Source organism: Abramis brama, assembly GCF_963993115.1.
Source record: "Abramis brama genome assembly, chromosome: 2".
Classification (NCBI taxonomy): Eukaryota; Metazoa; Chordata; class Actinopteri; order Cypriniformes; family Leuciscidae; genus Abramis; species Abramis brama.
The window spans coordinates 40091823-40107106 of record NC_139964.1 but is presented as its reverse complement, the minus strand read 5'-3'; the positions used below and the strand labels follow the sequence as shown (position 1 = coordinate 40107106).

The 15284-nt window shown below is 35.2% G+C and overlaps 1 protein-coding gene across 4 annotated transcripts in view; it reads left to right on the top strand.

The window, feature by feature from the left end:
• Positions 1–642, top strand: part of klf12a (Kruppel like factor 12a) — a 33456-nt gene extending 32814 nt beyond the window's left edge. For all 4 annotated transcript variants that reach the window (XM_084099162.1, XM_084099164.1, XM_084099163.1 and 1 more), the window contains one exon: positions 21–642. In XM_084099162.1, the coding sequence (XP_083955288.1) occupies positions 21–214 (194 nt within the window). In that variant the 3' untranslated portion in view covers positions 215–642. The remainder of the gene's footprint in view (positions 1–20) is intronic.
• Positions 643–15284: the final 14642 nt, after the last annotated feature.

Here is a 15284-nt window from a genome sequence, read left to right as displayed (position 1 = left end):
TTCCGTATTTTCTCTCTCAGGTGAAAAGCCATACAAGTGCACGTGGGATAACTGCACATGGAAGTTCGCTCGCTCTGACGAGCTGACACGGCATTACCGCAAACACACCGGTGTTAAACCATTCAAATGCAGCGACTGTGACCGCAGCTTCTCCCGCTCGGACCACCTCGCCCTCCACCGCCGCAGACACGTCCCACAGACATGCATAGTGTGAAAAAGACACTCGATGGACAATATAAGCAGACGGAGCGGGTCTCTATCTGCCAGTGTCGCATGCAGAAGGTCTGAAATGATTCCCCGCACAACAATAATGAGGTGAAAGACATGGGAGTTAGGAGATCTGCCTTCCCTCATATTGTTTATCTTCTGCACTTTTATGTGAGGTTTATTCTTTAGTCTTTTACTAATGAACTATTAAAAGCCATTTGCTGTTAAATGTATTTGATTCTCCAAACCTTCAGGTTTGCCTTCAGGTTTACTCATTGGAAGCCTCATGGAATTGCAGTTTTTCATTTCACGAAAGTCTCAAACATATTTAGAATTCATTTTGTAATACTTATTTTTGTCTAAAAAGCATTGCAGAGTAGCCTAAGTCCATTCTGTGCAAGATTTGGTTTTGCATTTTGCAAAAAAAAAAAAAGACATTTAATTTACAATTTGCAGTGTAATAATGGCATGGCAATAATGGCACAAACACATTAGACAAACAAACATAATGACATTATAACAATGCATTTACTGCAAGTTGACATTTTAGCTTCAAACTCTGCATGGGCTCCAGTTATCACTTTATTATGAAATCTGAAGTTGTTGTTGTTGTTGTTTTTTTATATATATATATATATATATATATAACTGAATGTGAGGAGACGGTCATACCATTAATGTAGTGTTCTGTCCTCTCAGGACTCGTCATATGAGAGAGACATTCTCTCACACCTTTTTAAACTTTCCTTGCATCATTTGTGCACAAAACTAGTGTAGCAGATGTCTGTATATTTTATAGTCTTTACCATGTGGTATCTAATTTTTGTTTGTTTGTATTGTATGTCATATATTTGTTCTGTATTCTGAGATTTGCACCCTTCTGTCCATAAATATGTGATGCCAAAATTTATAGTATTTTACAGGGAACCCACTGACTAAAAATCATGTGTGTAAATGAACGTCAAATGGGCATTCCTTTTATTTTTTTCTCTTCTACAATGATGTATCTGTAAATGATGTTATGGTAAACATTTCAGTTTTATATGGATCTAACTGTGAATTTATATATAAATACAGTATATGTTAGAAAAAGGCATGAATAAAAGCACCGATTTGTATGTAGAGAAAAGACTGTTTTTTTGTGTGTTTTTTTAAAGACATAAGCCCAAACAGATGTCCCTTATGAGTTTTAAAACTAATAAACAGTTTGTTGAGTAGAATAGAATGATGATAACAGATCGAATATAACATGGATGAATTTTTAGAATTTGATTTTACAAGGATATAGAAAACTATACATATTTGTTTATTTATCTATTTATTTAAAATGTCAAAAAAAAAAAAGTGTGCAGATTTTTTAATGGAATTTTACTAGCCTCTAGGGGTGTTCGGTTCCGGTTTTTTTGGAGTCGACTCCGACTCCCGACTCCTAATTTTGGAGTCGGTGGAATCGACTCCTCGACTCCATTTACTTTGAATTAAAATAGGGTCAGGATTCAGAAGGTGCGTCTCAATATGCTTCCTCGTTTCCTCACTTCGCGCTCGTATGTCCTACGACCCTGAAACCGATCGAGCTCCGCTCTCATGTAGGACATCTAAATTCTTTAATTCCACCGGGAGGAGGGCGAGGAACGAGGAGGATTATTACCAATAATAACTGTTGTTTAATAATAGTTTTTAATGCACTTGTCATTTAATAATTGAAAATGAACTTCATATAGAGTGAGTAGGCCTACATGCCATTTCACTAATGTTAATGTTCCATCCTCGCATGAAACGCTGTCAAGTGTTTCCACATGCACGACGTTGAACTGTTGAATTTTAAACAACGTTTACAAAGTTTTATGGGCATGTCCCACTCTCACCCTGAGGACTGGTACATGATTGGTTCGTAAAACCTACTGCAGTGTTTTGTGCCAATCACAACCAATTGACTGTATTGAACCACATCATGATTGATTGAGCCGCAAAACAGACCCAACAGAAAAAAACTATCTATACATTATTGCAGCCGCGGCGCTACCACCCATTTTAGGTCCGGGCCCACCCATTTTCTACTATGGTTTTGTACATTCCTTCATTCGGATCTATTTGCGATCCATTCCATTCTAAACAAACAACGCAGTTTAGCCTTCATTCGTCCTTGTTACATTATTCATTAAGATAATAATAAATGCACGCATAATTATCAGTGAACTTGATAAATGTTGCAGATATGTTTTGCTATGCATGCACAAACAAATGCCTTGTGTGCAAAATTCAGAATAAAATTAATGTGCAGCAATTTGTACAAATAGAGAGTCTGTAGGCCTATATGTGTTGTAGCCATCAAGCTCATTTAGTTTCATATTTGTTAAAATAGTATAATGTTATTTTTTCATCTAAGTTGATTATGAAAAGTGAACCGCACGAGTAAGATACGCAATATGGAGAGACATGGAGCGGGTCAGACATGATTTTGACCACTTAATTAAGTTAGAAAGGCCTTTTTTAAGTGAATTTCGTTTTGTATAAATTGTATCTTAATTTTAATATTTTTTTATCAACCAATTGCCTGGATAAATATAGGAGACAATATAATCATAGAGGCGCCCGCGCGGTCACTTGCATTGCTCGTAAACAGGAGCGCATCTAATCCTAACTTAACGAAACTCAGCATATGCCTCACAGACATGAAATATATCTTAAAGCTTGAAATGTCTTTTTAACAATTTAAAACGAAAAGAAAAAGGCTAGGCCTACTCTCTGATTATGCAATCCATGATGTGCATTTCTCTCTATAGGCGCGTTCACGGAGATGACGATCGACAACTTCATCTTTACAGCTGTTGCTGCTGTTAATAAACTAAAAATAATAGGCCTATCATTTTATTAAACAATACATTCAATTAAATTGTAATTTTATTAAAAAAAAGCAACAAAAAAATCCTAAGTTTTTTTTTGTTTGTTTTTTTAAACCTGTATTACGCATTAAATTCAGGTAGGCTATGAGTCGCTGTCCTACGTGCCGCAGAAAAGCGCTGAAACGGAGATGAAGGGGAACCCCCTTTTTTTTTTGGCTTATTTTAACTGGCCCATCCAGTTTTCTGGAGGCCCACCTACAATCAAAATCCTGGCGCCGCTAGTGCATTATTGTTCTTTGTTTTCCTGGCATTACTTATTTTTTCCTCTCATTTCTTTACCTTTTTGTTTTAATTTCCGTATCTTTACATTCATTATAATCTTTTCGTTATAATGAACTGTTGCTGTGTTGAACTTGAAAAAAACACTCGACACTGGGAGTCGATTCCTGACCTGGAGTCGATTCCGACACTAGGGCTAGTGAGAGTCGAGGAATCGACTCTTTTGGAGTCGACTCCCCATCTCTACTAGCCTCTGCTGGTAGATACCGGAACTGCACTGTTATATTTCTTTATAATCAGCCATTCAGAAGTAACTGTGTATTCCAAAATAATTTTAGGTAGCTCTTTATTTTACAGTCATGTTCTCCATGTACATAATATGTACTTATTATAGTAATTGCAATAACTAGATACTAACCCTGGCCTAAACCTAACCTTAACCCATGTAGTTACCTCATTTTACCCAATGCTTTCTAAGGTAAGTAGCCTACACGTAGACTACTGTAAAATAAAGTGCAACCGAATTTTATTTTTTGCAAGCAATTATAAATTGCACATATTTTAATATGTTATAGTAGATGTTTTGTCAATAACAACTTTTTTGAAGGGATCGCAAAAGCTTGAAATGGGCTTGTTACCTTACCTCGGTATACTGCCAGTGCCTGTTAACTCCGAGGTAGCATTTTTCAGCTTTTGAAGTCAGTTGTGGTCATGAATGCCTATAGTCACATACTTTACACCATGACTGCCTACTCACATACTTTAAAAGCCAGCCGAGCAGCTACTAATGAGAATGCTAACCTTTCCTCAGGTATTAGCCTATAGACTTCCTTAGACACCCCCGGATCCACTGAATGTGTAATTTCTTACACTTTGATATTTTATGATAATATAAAATGTTATTTGTGTTTTATATACATTTTATATACATGTCCATGTTTTCCTACATTTGGCCAGGTACATTTTATGTATAGTAAAATTGGCCACAAGGGTGCAGCAGTACACCAGTGTTAACAGATTCTCAGGCATCTTTTCAGACAGCTGTCCTAAACTGGACCTCATCATGCGGGTCAGTTCATGACTCTCGATTTAACCTTTAACCCATCTTTACCCTCACCACGACGAACATTTTGACGAAAAAATGCCACCCGTTTTTCTTGGGTGTTGTCAGTCTAGGTTAAGTGATGATGAAATACCTTTCGTTACTATCGTGCCTTGTTATAGTGCGGGTGCGTGGGTTAAATCACCCTGCCTTTATGTTTTAAACATAAAACACCCTGCCCAAAGTCTTTCTCTCTTCGTGACCACAATCATCTGCGGCTGGCTCATAACATTAATAAGACAACATGATGATTGGCAGATTCAACCAGTGCTTTATGTTTGCATATTGGCTCAATTTGTTTTCAATTAGAGATACAAAAATGTTTCAGGTTTTGTTTACGCGTGTCCATCAATGGTCAAATTTTCTAAATGTATGAATAAAACTTCCTTGAATGTCCTCGACGATAAAAGTGATCAATTATTAAATAAATATTAAATGGGTCGATTAATAAAATCAATTAAATAAAAATAATCTATTGCCTATGTTTAGATTTAAGTCGACATTTATGCTATATTAAAAAGACCATCATAACCAGACCTTATACTCCTTAAAAGTGTCTCTATATTATGTGTTTGATTTTGGTATATCCCAAAATATAGGCCTAAATTAAAAATTAGCTTAAAATGGCACAGTGCAATGTATTAATACTTTTAATATGACATTCTTTATCTGATAGAATGATGGAAATGTAATTTAAAAATAAATATACCTCAAAATCACATCCAAAATGTAGTGTAGTAATTTCTAATTATGATAAAAGTATATAATCTTTATTTAGAAGGGAAAAAAACGTGTTTGTCTGGTATGTTAGGGATGACCTTTAAATGTTAAGACCAGACTAAAACCGGTTTCTCAGATTTTGTCATGATTTGAATGAAAATGATGTTCCTGCTATAACTCAAACAAATGATGTTGTTTATTTCTGTATATTAATGAGTGCAACACATAATAAAAGCAAAGGCCATTTCATAGCTGAAGCTTCATAATGCTGTTTTACATCAAGCTATATGAGCCATGCAGTGTCACGCACTTCCACAACCGTCAGGAGGAGAGCTGGACACACTGAGTGTGTTTGTGTTGGTTGGAAACAGATCCTGCATGTCTCAATCAGTCATCTCTCTCTGATCTGAGAGGACGAGAAACACCTTATGAAAATATTGTTTATATGACAGTAAAAACAGCAGTAAGGCTTGTTGTTCCCCTTTCCTCTGCCTCATAATCCAAACAAAAGAATCTCTGTCATAACACAACCGCTGAGCACTCTTCAAAACAGAAAGAGAGAGAGATTGAGCATGTGTGTGTGGAGAAAAGAGAGAGAGAGAGAGAATGGGGAGGCAGGATGTTCGTATTTTAGTTGGCACGGGCTTTGCTCACTTGTCTTTCTTTTGCTCATTCTTTTTTCTGCTTTATCTCTTCAGAGAGAAAAAAAGAGAAGGCCTAGTTATAATTTTGGCTCTTGACAAATGATTCAAAACTCAAATTCCAACTCTGAACCTTTGAAGACATTGTCTATGCTTTTTAAAGTTTGTGCAACAGTGATCAAAAGGCGCACTTACGTAAGTCACATCACAACAAATAACCGAAGCCAACGCCATATGACACGCAGAAGCAAACTTGTGAGGTTTAATGAAGCGTTTGCAGGTTTGAGCAAGAATCAGGTGTCCATACAAATCTGTGGTGCAACGCTACAGGTTTCACAACAGACCCCAGGGCATTAGGAGAGAGAGAGTGCCAATTGCAGTACTTGCACTGCCGGCTGCCAGACTCCACAAAGTCTCTGTCATGTTTTAGTCACAATTATACTGGTGCCATTATAGCAAAATTACAGGTTCAAAGGCTAAACTGATAATTGTAAAGGTGTGCTTTTTATAACCACCCTATGAGTCATTCTTTGTTATGCACAATGCTGGTGCATGAACAAACATGAAGGTTTTATCGAGAGAGAGAGAGAGAGAGAGAGAGAGAGAGAGAGAGAGAGAGAGAGAGAGAGAGTGTAAATGTTTGGCGATGTTTGCATGGTGCCTCAAAGAATGTTTTTGAAGTCAGTTATATCATATTCTGACGTTTTCTGCACTATCAAAAGGCCTTTAGATCCATATTCTACACAATAGTGTATGAAGTCTCGTGTGTCAAGCCTGCACGCTAGTTTACAGTGAGTTGACTAAACACTGGAGAAATGACACATGAGGACACGATGCAATTTTTAACTGCAGTGTCACAACAAGCGGTTCTTTTCTCTGGGATTCGTAAAACCCTCCCTGTAACTGATGGCTGAAAACCACATCGTAAAAGTTTGAATGAAACCATGTTTAAGCAGAAACAGAATGATTGTGATATGTGACCCTGGATCACAAAACCAGTCACAAGTCGCACGGGTATATTTGTGGCAATAGCCAACAATACATTGTATGGGTCAAAATTATCGATTTTTCTTTTATGCCAAAAATCATTAGGATATTAAGTAAAGATCATGTTCCATGAAGATATTTTGTAAATTTCTTACCGTAAATATATAAAACATTAATTTTTGTGAGTGAATGCAGCACAATCGCGAACATAAATGGAAAACTTTAAAGGCGATTTTCTCAATGTTTCGATTTTTTTGCACCCTCAGATTCCAGATTTTCAAATAGTTGCATCTCGGCCAAATATTGTCCTATCCTAACAAACCATACATCAATGTAAAGCTTTGATATGATAAATATAAATCTCAATTTTAAAAAAATTAACCATGTGACTGGTTTTGTGGTCCAGGGTCACATATAATGTTCCAAAGACACTGTCTTCTGGGTAACCGAATGCAGTCACTTAATTGTTCACTTCCCATTTTCTCCATTACAGGCAGCTCTGAGACTGCGTTTATAATACAGATAATTGACCTTGGGGGATGGGAGTTCTGGTAAATATTTGGTGATTCCTCTTTGTGTCAGGAACAAGGCTGATAATATAGTTATATCAGAGGAAGCTGCTGTTATTAATCATTGTATGGCTTTTTTTATTGTAATGTGTTCAGATTTGCCACAGTGGGATTTTGTAACGCCACAGGTGAAATGATCCACAGCAAATGGTAGTGACTAGGTGAGGAAACGAGAGGGGTGATTGCATCTGGATACTGTTTTTTTTTTTTCTTCTTCTTTTCATGACTCTTTCTTTTTCTGTTTTTTTTTTTTTTTTTTTTTACACTTTCCTTATTGAGTCATGAATGTTCCCACGGAAGTGAGGGAATCCCTGTGATCTTGCCCAGGACAGAAAGTGTCTGTCTACAGTGAGATGCCACATATCCCTGCTTTCTTTCCTATGTATGCAGGCATCATTCTTGTTGACTCATCCACCTCCATGCCGCCTTTTCTCGATAAGCAGGTTATTCCATGCTATTCAGCTAAAGACTTACAACCACAATCCTAAACAAACTTTTTACCACGCTGGAAAAAGGTGGATGAATTCACCATTCGCCATAAACAGTTCATACTGGCCTTTTTTTAATTAAATTCAATAACAAATATTTTAATATGTTGAAATATTATTATAAAATATTGTATTTGCATATTGTATTTATATTTATTTTTAATTGTATTATTAAAAATATTGATTTGGGTTGTTGTTGTTGTTGTTTTGGCTTTAATATTTCTTACAAATAACACAAGTAATTGTGATTCCTGCAAAATCATGTAGGAGATTATCTAAGTAAACACAATGCACTATTTCACAAAAACAATGTTTTTATTTTAATATCTCTCCTGATATTAGAGTAACAATTACAGAATAAAATAAATCATATTTTGTTACTTTTGGCTTGGAAGGGTTCAGTTTGAGCAGATTTTTTATACCATCATCATCACTGTTCTCGTCAAAGCTCATTTCCCAGTATATTCAGCATCTGGCTCATATTCACGACCTCGAACATATTCTCAAAACTATCATTTTCAACATCTTCAAAAGCAATATTTTGATCGCTGACGGCTTCTTCACCAGATCCACCATCAAGTGACAGTGACACTAATATTTTATTGTGTTCAGTACTTGCTCTGTAGTAAATCGCTGAGCCATTTCAAGTTTTGCTGATGATACTTCCTATTCTTTTGTTTTCTGCCTGTGGTAACTATGAGTGAAACGTCACTTCATCATTGTGTATCAGGCATTAGCACCTTGGAAAAAAAGGAGAATTGCACTAATTCAGTCATCAAAGATTCAATTATTGTTGTGCAGGAAAAATATGCTTACACTGTTACAGACCTCGGGTCGTTAGCGACCCTATTAATTTTGACAAAAAAATGATAATGGGAAAGCAGGCATTCATTTATATTTTCTAGTTATATTGTTTATGAATTGATAGAGAAATACTAAGAAGAAGGTTGATGTCTAATTTTAAAAAAATATATGAGAAATGATGTAGTGAATGATGTCCCGGTTCACTAAAGATGCGAGGTTTGCGTTTAAGGGTTAATAATGTTAAAATATTTAAATTTAAAAAATATATACAGTATATATTTAATATATAACTAAAATATATATCTTTTTGTTGATTAAAGAATCCTGAAAAATAAACAAAACAACTTTGGCATTGTAATAATAAGAAATGTTTCTTGTGTATCATAACAGCATATTGTAATTATTTCTGAAGGAAGCATTACTGAAGGAGTAATGATGCTGAAAATTCAGCTTTGCCATCACAGGAATAAATTGCATTTGAAAATATATTCACATAGAATAATATTAAATATGTATGTAAATATATTAAAATAGAATCACAATATTACTGTATTTATTGATCACAGTGAGCATAAGATACTACTTTCAAAAACGCTCCAAACTTGTAAACGAAAGTGTAAATCATATATTATGTTGCTGAAAAAAGTAAGAAACTTTTTACTTGCATGTTGATTCTGAACCCTGCATATGTTCATCCAGTCAAACTCAAAATACATGCTGAACAACATGTAGCTATCATTTACCATGAGGCATAATGCCCATGCAAGAGGACAGATATGGATTAAGATATGTCAGATATGCCTGTTCAGCTGTGACGGACCATAAGGGCATTCTAGGATGTCTGGGAATCGTGGCATTAAGCCTGATCTGGCCAGTGATCCTGATGGAAGTGATTGAGGAACATCTGCAGTCTTTTTCTGTGGAATGAGCTAAGGAGCTTCATCCCACTCAGGTCAGTAAGTCAGTGGATGTGTGTGTGAGGGTGGGAGGTAAGGGTTCAGGGGTTGGTAGCAGAATTCTGTTTAGTGTTTTTTATGCTATTGTGTTTGAGGTCCCTAATGTACCATTAGAAAAGGGAGTTTATAGAGACTGTTTTCCATCAACACTGGATACAATGTGGACAGTGAAAAAGCGACAGCTGTGTGCAAAAGGGAGCGAAAGAGAATTGGAGAAATCTGCAGCCGTCTGATTCATCAAGACAGCAGACTCCATTTGTGTGATGTTTGTGCGTTGAAGACTTCTCATCCACGTGTGTATCGTGTGTGTGCGTGTGCATTAGAAACGAGAGCTTCCAAGAGCATGGGAAAACGAGAGCGGTCCGTTCATATTTGGGAGCCCCCAGGAGAAGAGTGAGGGGGAAGAGCAATTCACTCTGAAAGTTTTGAAATGGCTGTCCGCCCGCGCACACAAACTGCCTCGCCACCTTTGAGACATATATGCGTACCATAAACTAACAGAAAAGAAATGTCTTGGGACTTTGTAGGTCAAACAGACCCAGACCCTTCATACATCCCTACCACCCACACAAGCCCAGCTTGCTGGAGTTCCGGTTGGATAAAGTGAACATTGGAATATGATTTTATTTTTTTAATTTATACACTGTAAAAAAAAGTTGCTGCCTTAAATGTTTAAGTACAATCAACTTGGATGATTAAGTCGTTCAACTTAAAATACATTAAACTGACTTAAAAAAAATTAGTTGAATCTTGTATAACTTGAATTTTATAAAAAATAAAAAAGTTGTTTGCTTAACTTATTTTGATGATTAAAACAAATGTTGTCATAACTTACTGATTATATAATTTTTTACAGTTTAAAGATGGAAATATGGTTTTAGGGCTTCAATCACGTTGTTTATGCCTCGTCAAACCGACTTGATTGGTTTAATGTTATATGGTTAATGTTATATATTTTATATTCAACCTCCCTATGGTACACATCAGGAATCAGGTCTTTGAGTAAAAATGATTTTTACAATTTCATTACAAAAAAATTACAATTATTTTTGTGTGTGAGTTTTGTCTTATGTATTATTTACTGCTACTTTTGTATTTCATGTTAATTAATGGTAGCATCGATAATTGTTTGAAAATGTATTTAATGTATTTAAAATGTTAAAATAATTAATATCTAATATTATTTTACATTATTATTTTATATATAATATAATCAGGAAATTAATTCCAAAACATGTATATATAATATGAAGAGCTCAGATGCAAAAGCCTCTAAGTGCCATATGAAATTTTCTTCTAGAATGATAATTTTTATCAAGCTCGTATATTTAAGTTCAGTAATTTCACTTAAATGGCAATGAAAATTACCTGTAAATAGACGAGATTGATAAAAATGATCATTCTAGAAGAAAATTTCAGATGGCACTTTAAAGGCTTTTGCATCTGAACTCTTCATATATATATATATATATATATATATATATAGAAAAAAAATCCAGATTCTTATAAATAGCTACACCCAGGTCTGTTTCTTTTCAGGTTGAGTAAATACAGGGAAGAATCTGAAGAAGGAGCTTCTCTGCTGCCCTCAGGGTCACTGACATCCAGTAGCGTCCATTTCACTCTGCATATATCTATTAACAAGACACATCTAACCTATTTCTTGGCAGAGACACCTGGAGCATCTGTTTTATATAAACAAAAAGATTGTGAAGCGTGTGTGTGTGTGTGTGTGTGTTCATGTTTTTCTATCCCGGTGGGGACTTCAACCTGAATGCACACAGACTCATGGGGACTCGTGTCACAGTGGGACCTAAATTGAGGTCAAAACAAGCTTATAAATCATACAGAATGAGTTTTTTTGGAAATGTAAAAATGCAGAAAGTTTTCTGTGATGGGTAGGTTTAGGGGTAGGGTTAGTGTAAGGGGATAGAATATACAGTTTGTACAGTATAAAAACCATTAAGTCTATGGAGTGTCCCCACAAAGATAGTAAACCAGACGTGTGTGTGTGTGTGCATGCGCGCGTGCTTTATGGCAGGTGTGTGGTCACTAGCCGATAAGGGTGCTCACCTAACATATAGATTACACACAGAGTGAATAAAATCATAATGAGAACCCATTAGCTTCAATTATCTGTTGTCATGGAAGCTGGGCTGCTGCCAATAAGGAAGACCCATTAATAGAATTCAGCTATTCAAGATTATAAAAAAAATTGTTTCTTTTTTTTTTTTTAAGCAAGAAGGATGGACTGGCTGAACTAATGCGTCAAGTGTGACACATCATGTGAAGTTTCATCATATTTACGTGACATTTGCTTGCCATTTGCTTGTCTATTGTGCATGATTGTGCATTTGCTTGCCATTTGCTTGTCTATTGTGCATGATTGTGCATTTTAAACTGTCTTTGCTTGCTGTACTTTTTTTATTTCTTATTTTTTAAACTCATTACTTAATACCCACACTGTACAACATATATTGTTGGTTTAACTTAAAAAAGTAAGTTACCTTTTAAGTTAATTTAAAAATGTAAGTTCATTGAAATTAAAAAAAGGAGATTTGTTTAATCAACAGAAACTCAAAATGTTATGTTTTCTGAACCACAAAAATGATCTGGACAGAAGAAAAAAATGTTGTGATAACAAATCATGAAAATATATATATTTTTTACAGTGCAGAGATGCTTTAATTATAACAAATGAAATCTGCAAAACATTTAGACATACTGAATGTACCGCCATCTGTAAACCGTAAAATGTGTGGGTTGCATTCAGGCCTGTTCATCATATAGGAGATGCAGGCGGTTGCATGGGAACCAAAGTTTCTTTTTGACATATGAAAGGGGAGTGCTTTATCCAACAAAGAGCTATTGAAAGCCCTCAGTTATGAAATGGCATAAACTACCCTTTTACCTCAAACTAATCTAATATCTGAATCACAATCATTAATCATTTATGTATGCTGCAGGTAGTGAGTGTATGTTTACAGAAGGAGGAGGTCTCCTGTTCTCTGTGACTCCCTGTTCTACATTTGATAAGTGCTCATTGAGAAAATCCGTCAGGTTTATGGCATATGTGTGGCTATGTGTGTGAGACAGTGGATAGTAAATCAATAAATGCTCTTATTCATGTCTTGATTTTCTGTGTGCAGAGTGTTTGCAGCCAATGTTTTTTTGTTTTTTTCCTAAGAACACTCAAGAGGGTCTTCACCTAGTTTTATATTTACATAAACATTAACAGATAAAATGGTGACTTATTAGAGTGTACTTTGAGCAAAAACCAATAGAAATCAATGTAGAATGATGGTTGAATAATTATTAATGGAGTTTTGGATGAAAAATGATGCCACCCACTATAACCTCAACAAACTGCACAACATATGGGTGCTGACATGTAATAACTTTCGGTGAGCAATAACTATAGGAGGTAAGTTGTCACAATGGGAACCTGCTAAAACAACATCTTATACAGTAGGCTTTCATTTTTTATGTACAGCGAAACAGCCAAACCACAAAAAGGAATACAGAGAAATATCAAACCAGTTTCGGCTTTTACAGAAAGGACTGCAACCATTCAGATTTTGTGCTAAACCATTCTGTGCAATTTGTTTTGTAGACCAAACATCACTATTGTACTGCATTCATATTTTATTTATTTGTTTGTTTGTTTGTTTGTTTGTTTCAATCTTCATTTATTACAGCAGGAATATTATAGTGAACTAAAACAAAAAACTAAAACCATAAATTGAAATAAATAAATAAACTTATAAAATATTATATATAATTATATATAATAGGTATTATTATAACATATACATGTTTATATGTAACATATTATGCAACATATTATTTCAGCAAGTTGCCAAGGAAATATTTCTCATTTTCATTTAGTTTATCTAAATCTTTTTTTTTTTTTTTTTATAATAATAATAATAATAAAAATACAAATTATTCAAACTAAAAATTCTAACTATTAATAAAAACTATAATATTGTGTCAATGACACTAAACTCTGCACTAGTTATTATATGGCTTAAGAATAATAAACGTTTATGGTTTTGTTGTTTTGATTTTGAACTAAATTATCTTGACTATGTTTATCTGTCTATTTTTGCCTAATAAAAAATGATAATAAATGATATGTGGGGTTATATATAATGCTAATTGACATTTTAGGGGTGCTCGATAAAAGCAGATAACATACCTCTCTTATAAGCCTCCAAACCCAGTTGAAATATAACCCTTGTGAGGTTTTCTCATAGCCGTTGTTGCTTTATGGGTGCATTACATTTAATGTGAATGATTCCCTATTGTTAGTGGTTCTGAATGTTAATTTTCAGTCTCATTTCATTACATTTCTTTATGCTGAATCAGCCTCAAACAAAGCACTTCATTTGTCAATCAAACCATCTATAAATAATCTGTTTTGGACCGTCTCTATGTGACGTTGATGGCTCGCGAATAAGATCCTGCTCATTCCTACACAGACGACTAATTTAAGTGTAGGCTACTTAATAAACAAAGGATCAGAATTGAAAAAGCGGTCACCACATGAGAACGTGTTTCCGCCATGACACAATCAAACAACTGAGGCTCTGAAGCGTTCCCATGCCGCAGCTGTTTTAGTACATCAGCTCATGAGATTGCCTCTCAAACTCGCAGTGTTTCATGGTTCGCCGGCTGCCATTTTGTTTTCCTCACGCTGAGGTGTGAGAGTACCGAGAGACTGAATCACGGAAACGGACCCTGCAGGCCACTGAATCACCCTCTGTTTAACACATAGATGCGTACCAGCGTCCAAGCTGTCTTCTGGAAGCTTAAGTTTGTCTTCAGCTATGGCAAACAAATGTCAAGATTAGCCATGAGCAGCCCACAGCCCCTAAACCCCCCTTCAGGAGCAGCACTGTTGATGTTTAAGAGGGGAAAGTACCCATTTGAAACCACTGTCCATTAAGGTATTAAGAACATGATTAGAACCATAAGCTCATGCTCCCATGTGTTCATTCAATGCTTATTATGTTTCCACAGTGTGTTGGGAACAGGTCCTCCTTTCTGTGTGGGTGGTCTGTAAAGCAACACTGGAAAAATTGCACTAAAAGCAGCATGTTGTACCGGCCTGTGGCCAGAAGCCCAGATGTGACATTAATTGTTTTTAATCTGCTCAATGAGCCAGCAGTCCTTATCACACTCGGTAAATACAAGGTGCACTTGTCAGTTAAACAATATAACTTCATATTTAAGTTCCATAAAGATGAACAGGAAATGCGAAGTAATTCAACCAGATGGTTACACGACTTTCTGCTTTCAAGTAAAGACTGCTCTGCTGTGCTCATGGTCCAAACTGACATGCTATTATTTAACTTTAGAAGATTAGAAGTTTAGTTTAGTTTTTGGATTACATTATTGTGACTGTGTTAATCTTCCTGTTTGAATGTGATAATATACGGTATCTATAATGTTTTATGAGTAATTCAACAATTCATTTAACCAGACACATGAATTGCTGCTTTCAAGAAAAATTGAAAAAAAAGAAAGAAAGAAAAAAAAAAAACTGTGAGCTGTATCAGGACCAAATTTGACTTTTTTTTTACACAACTAAATTGAGAAAATGTAAACATAAATATATCCCATCAGCCAAGAAACTGAATTTAGTTTATTTAAAATATATTTAGTCAGATTTGATTTGTTTTT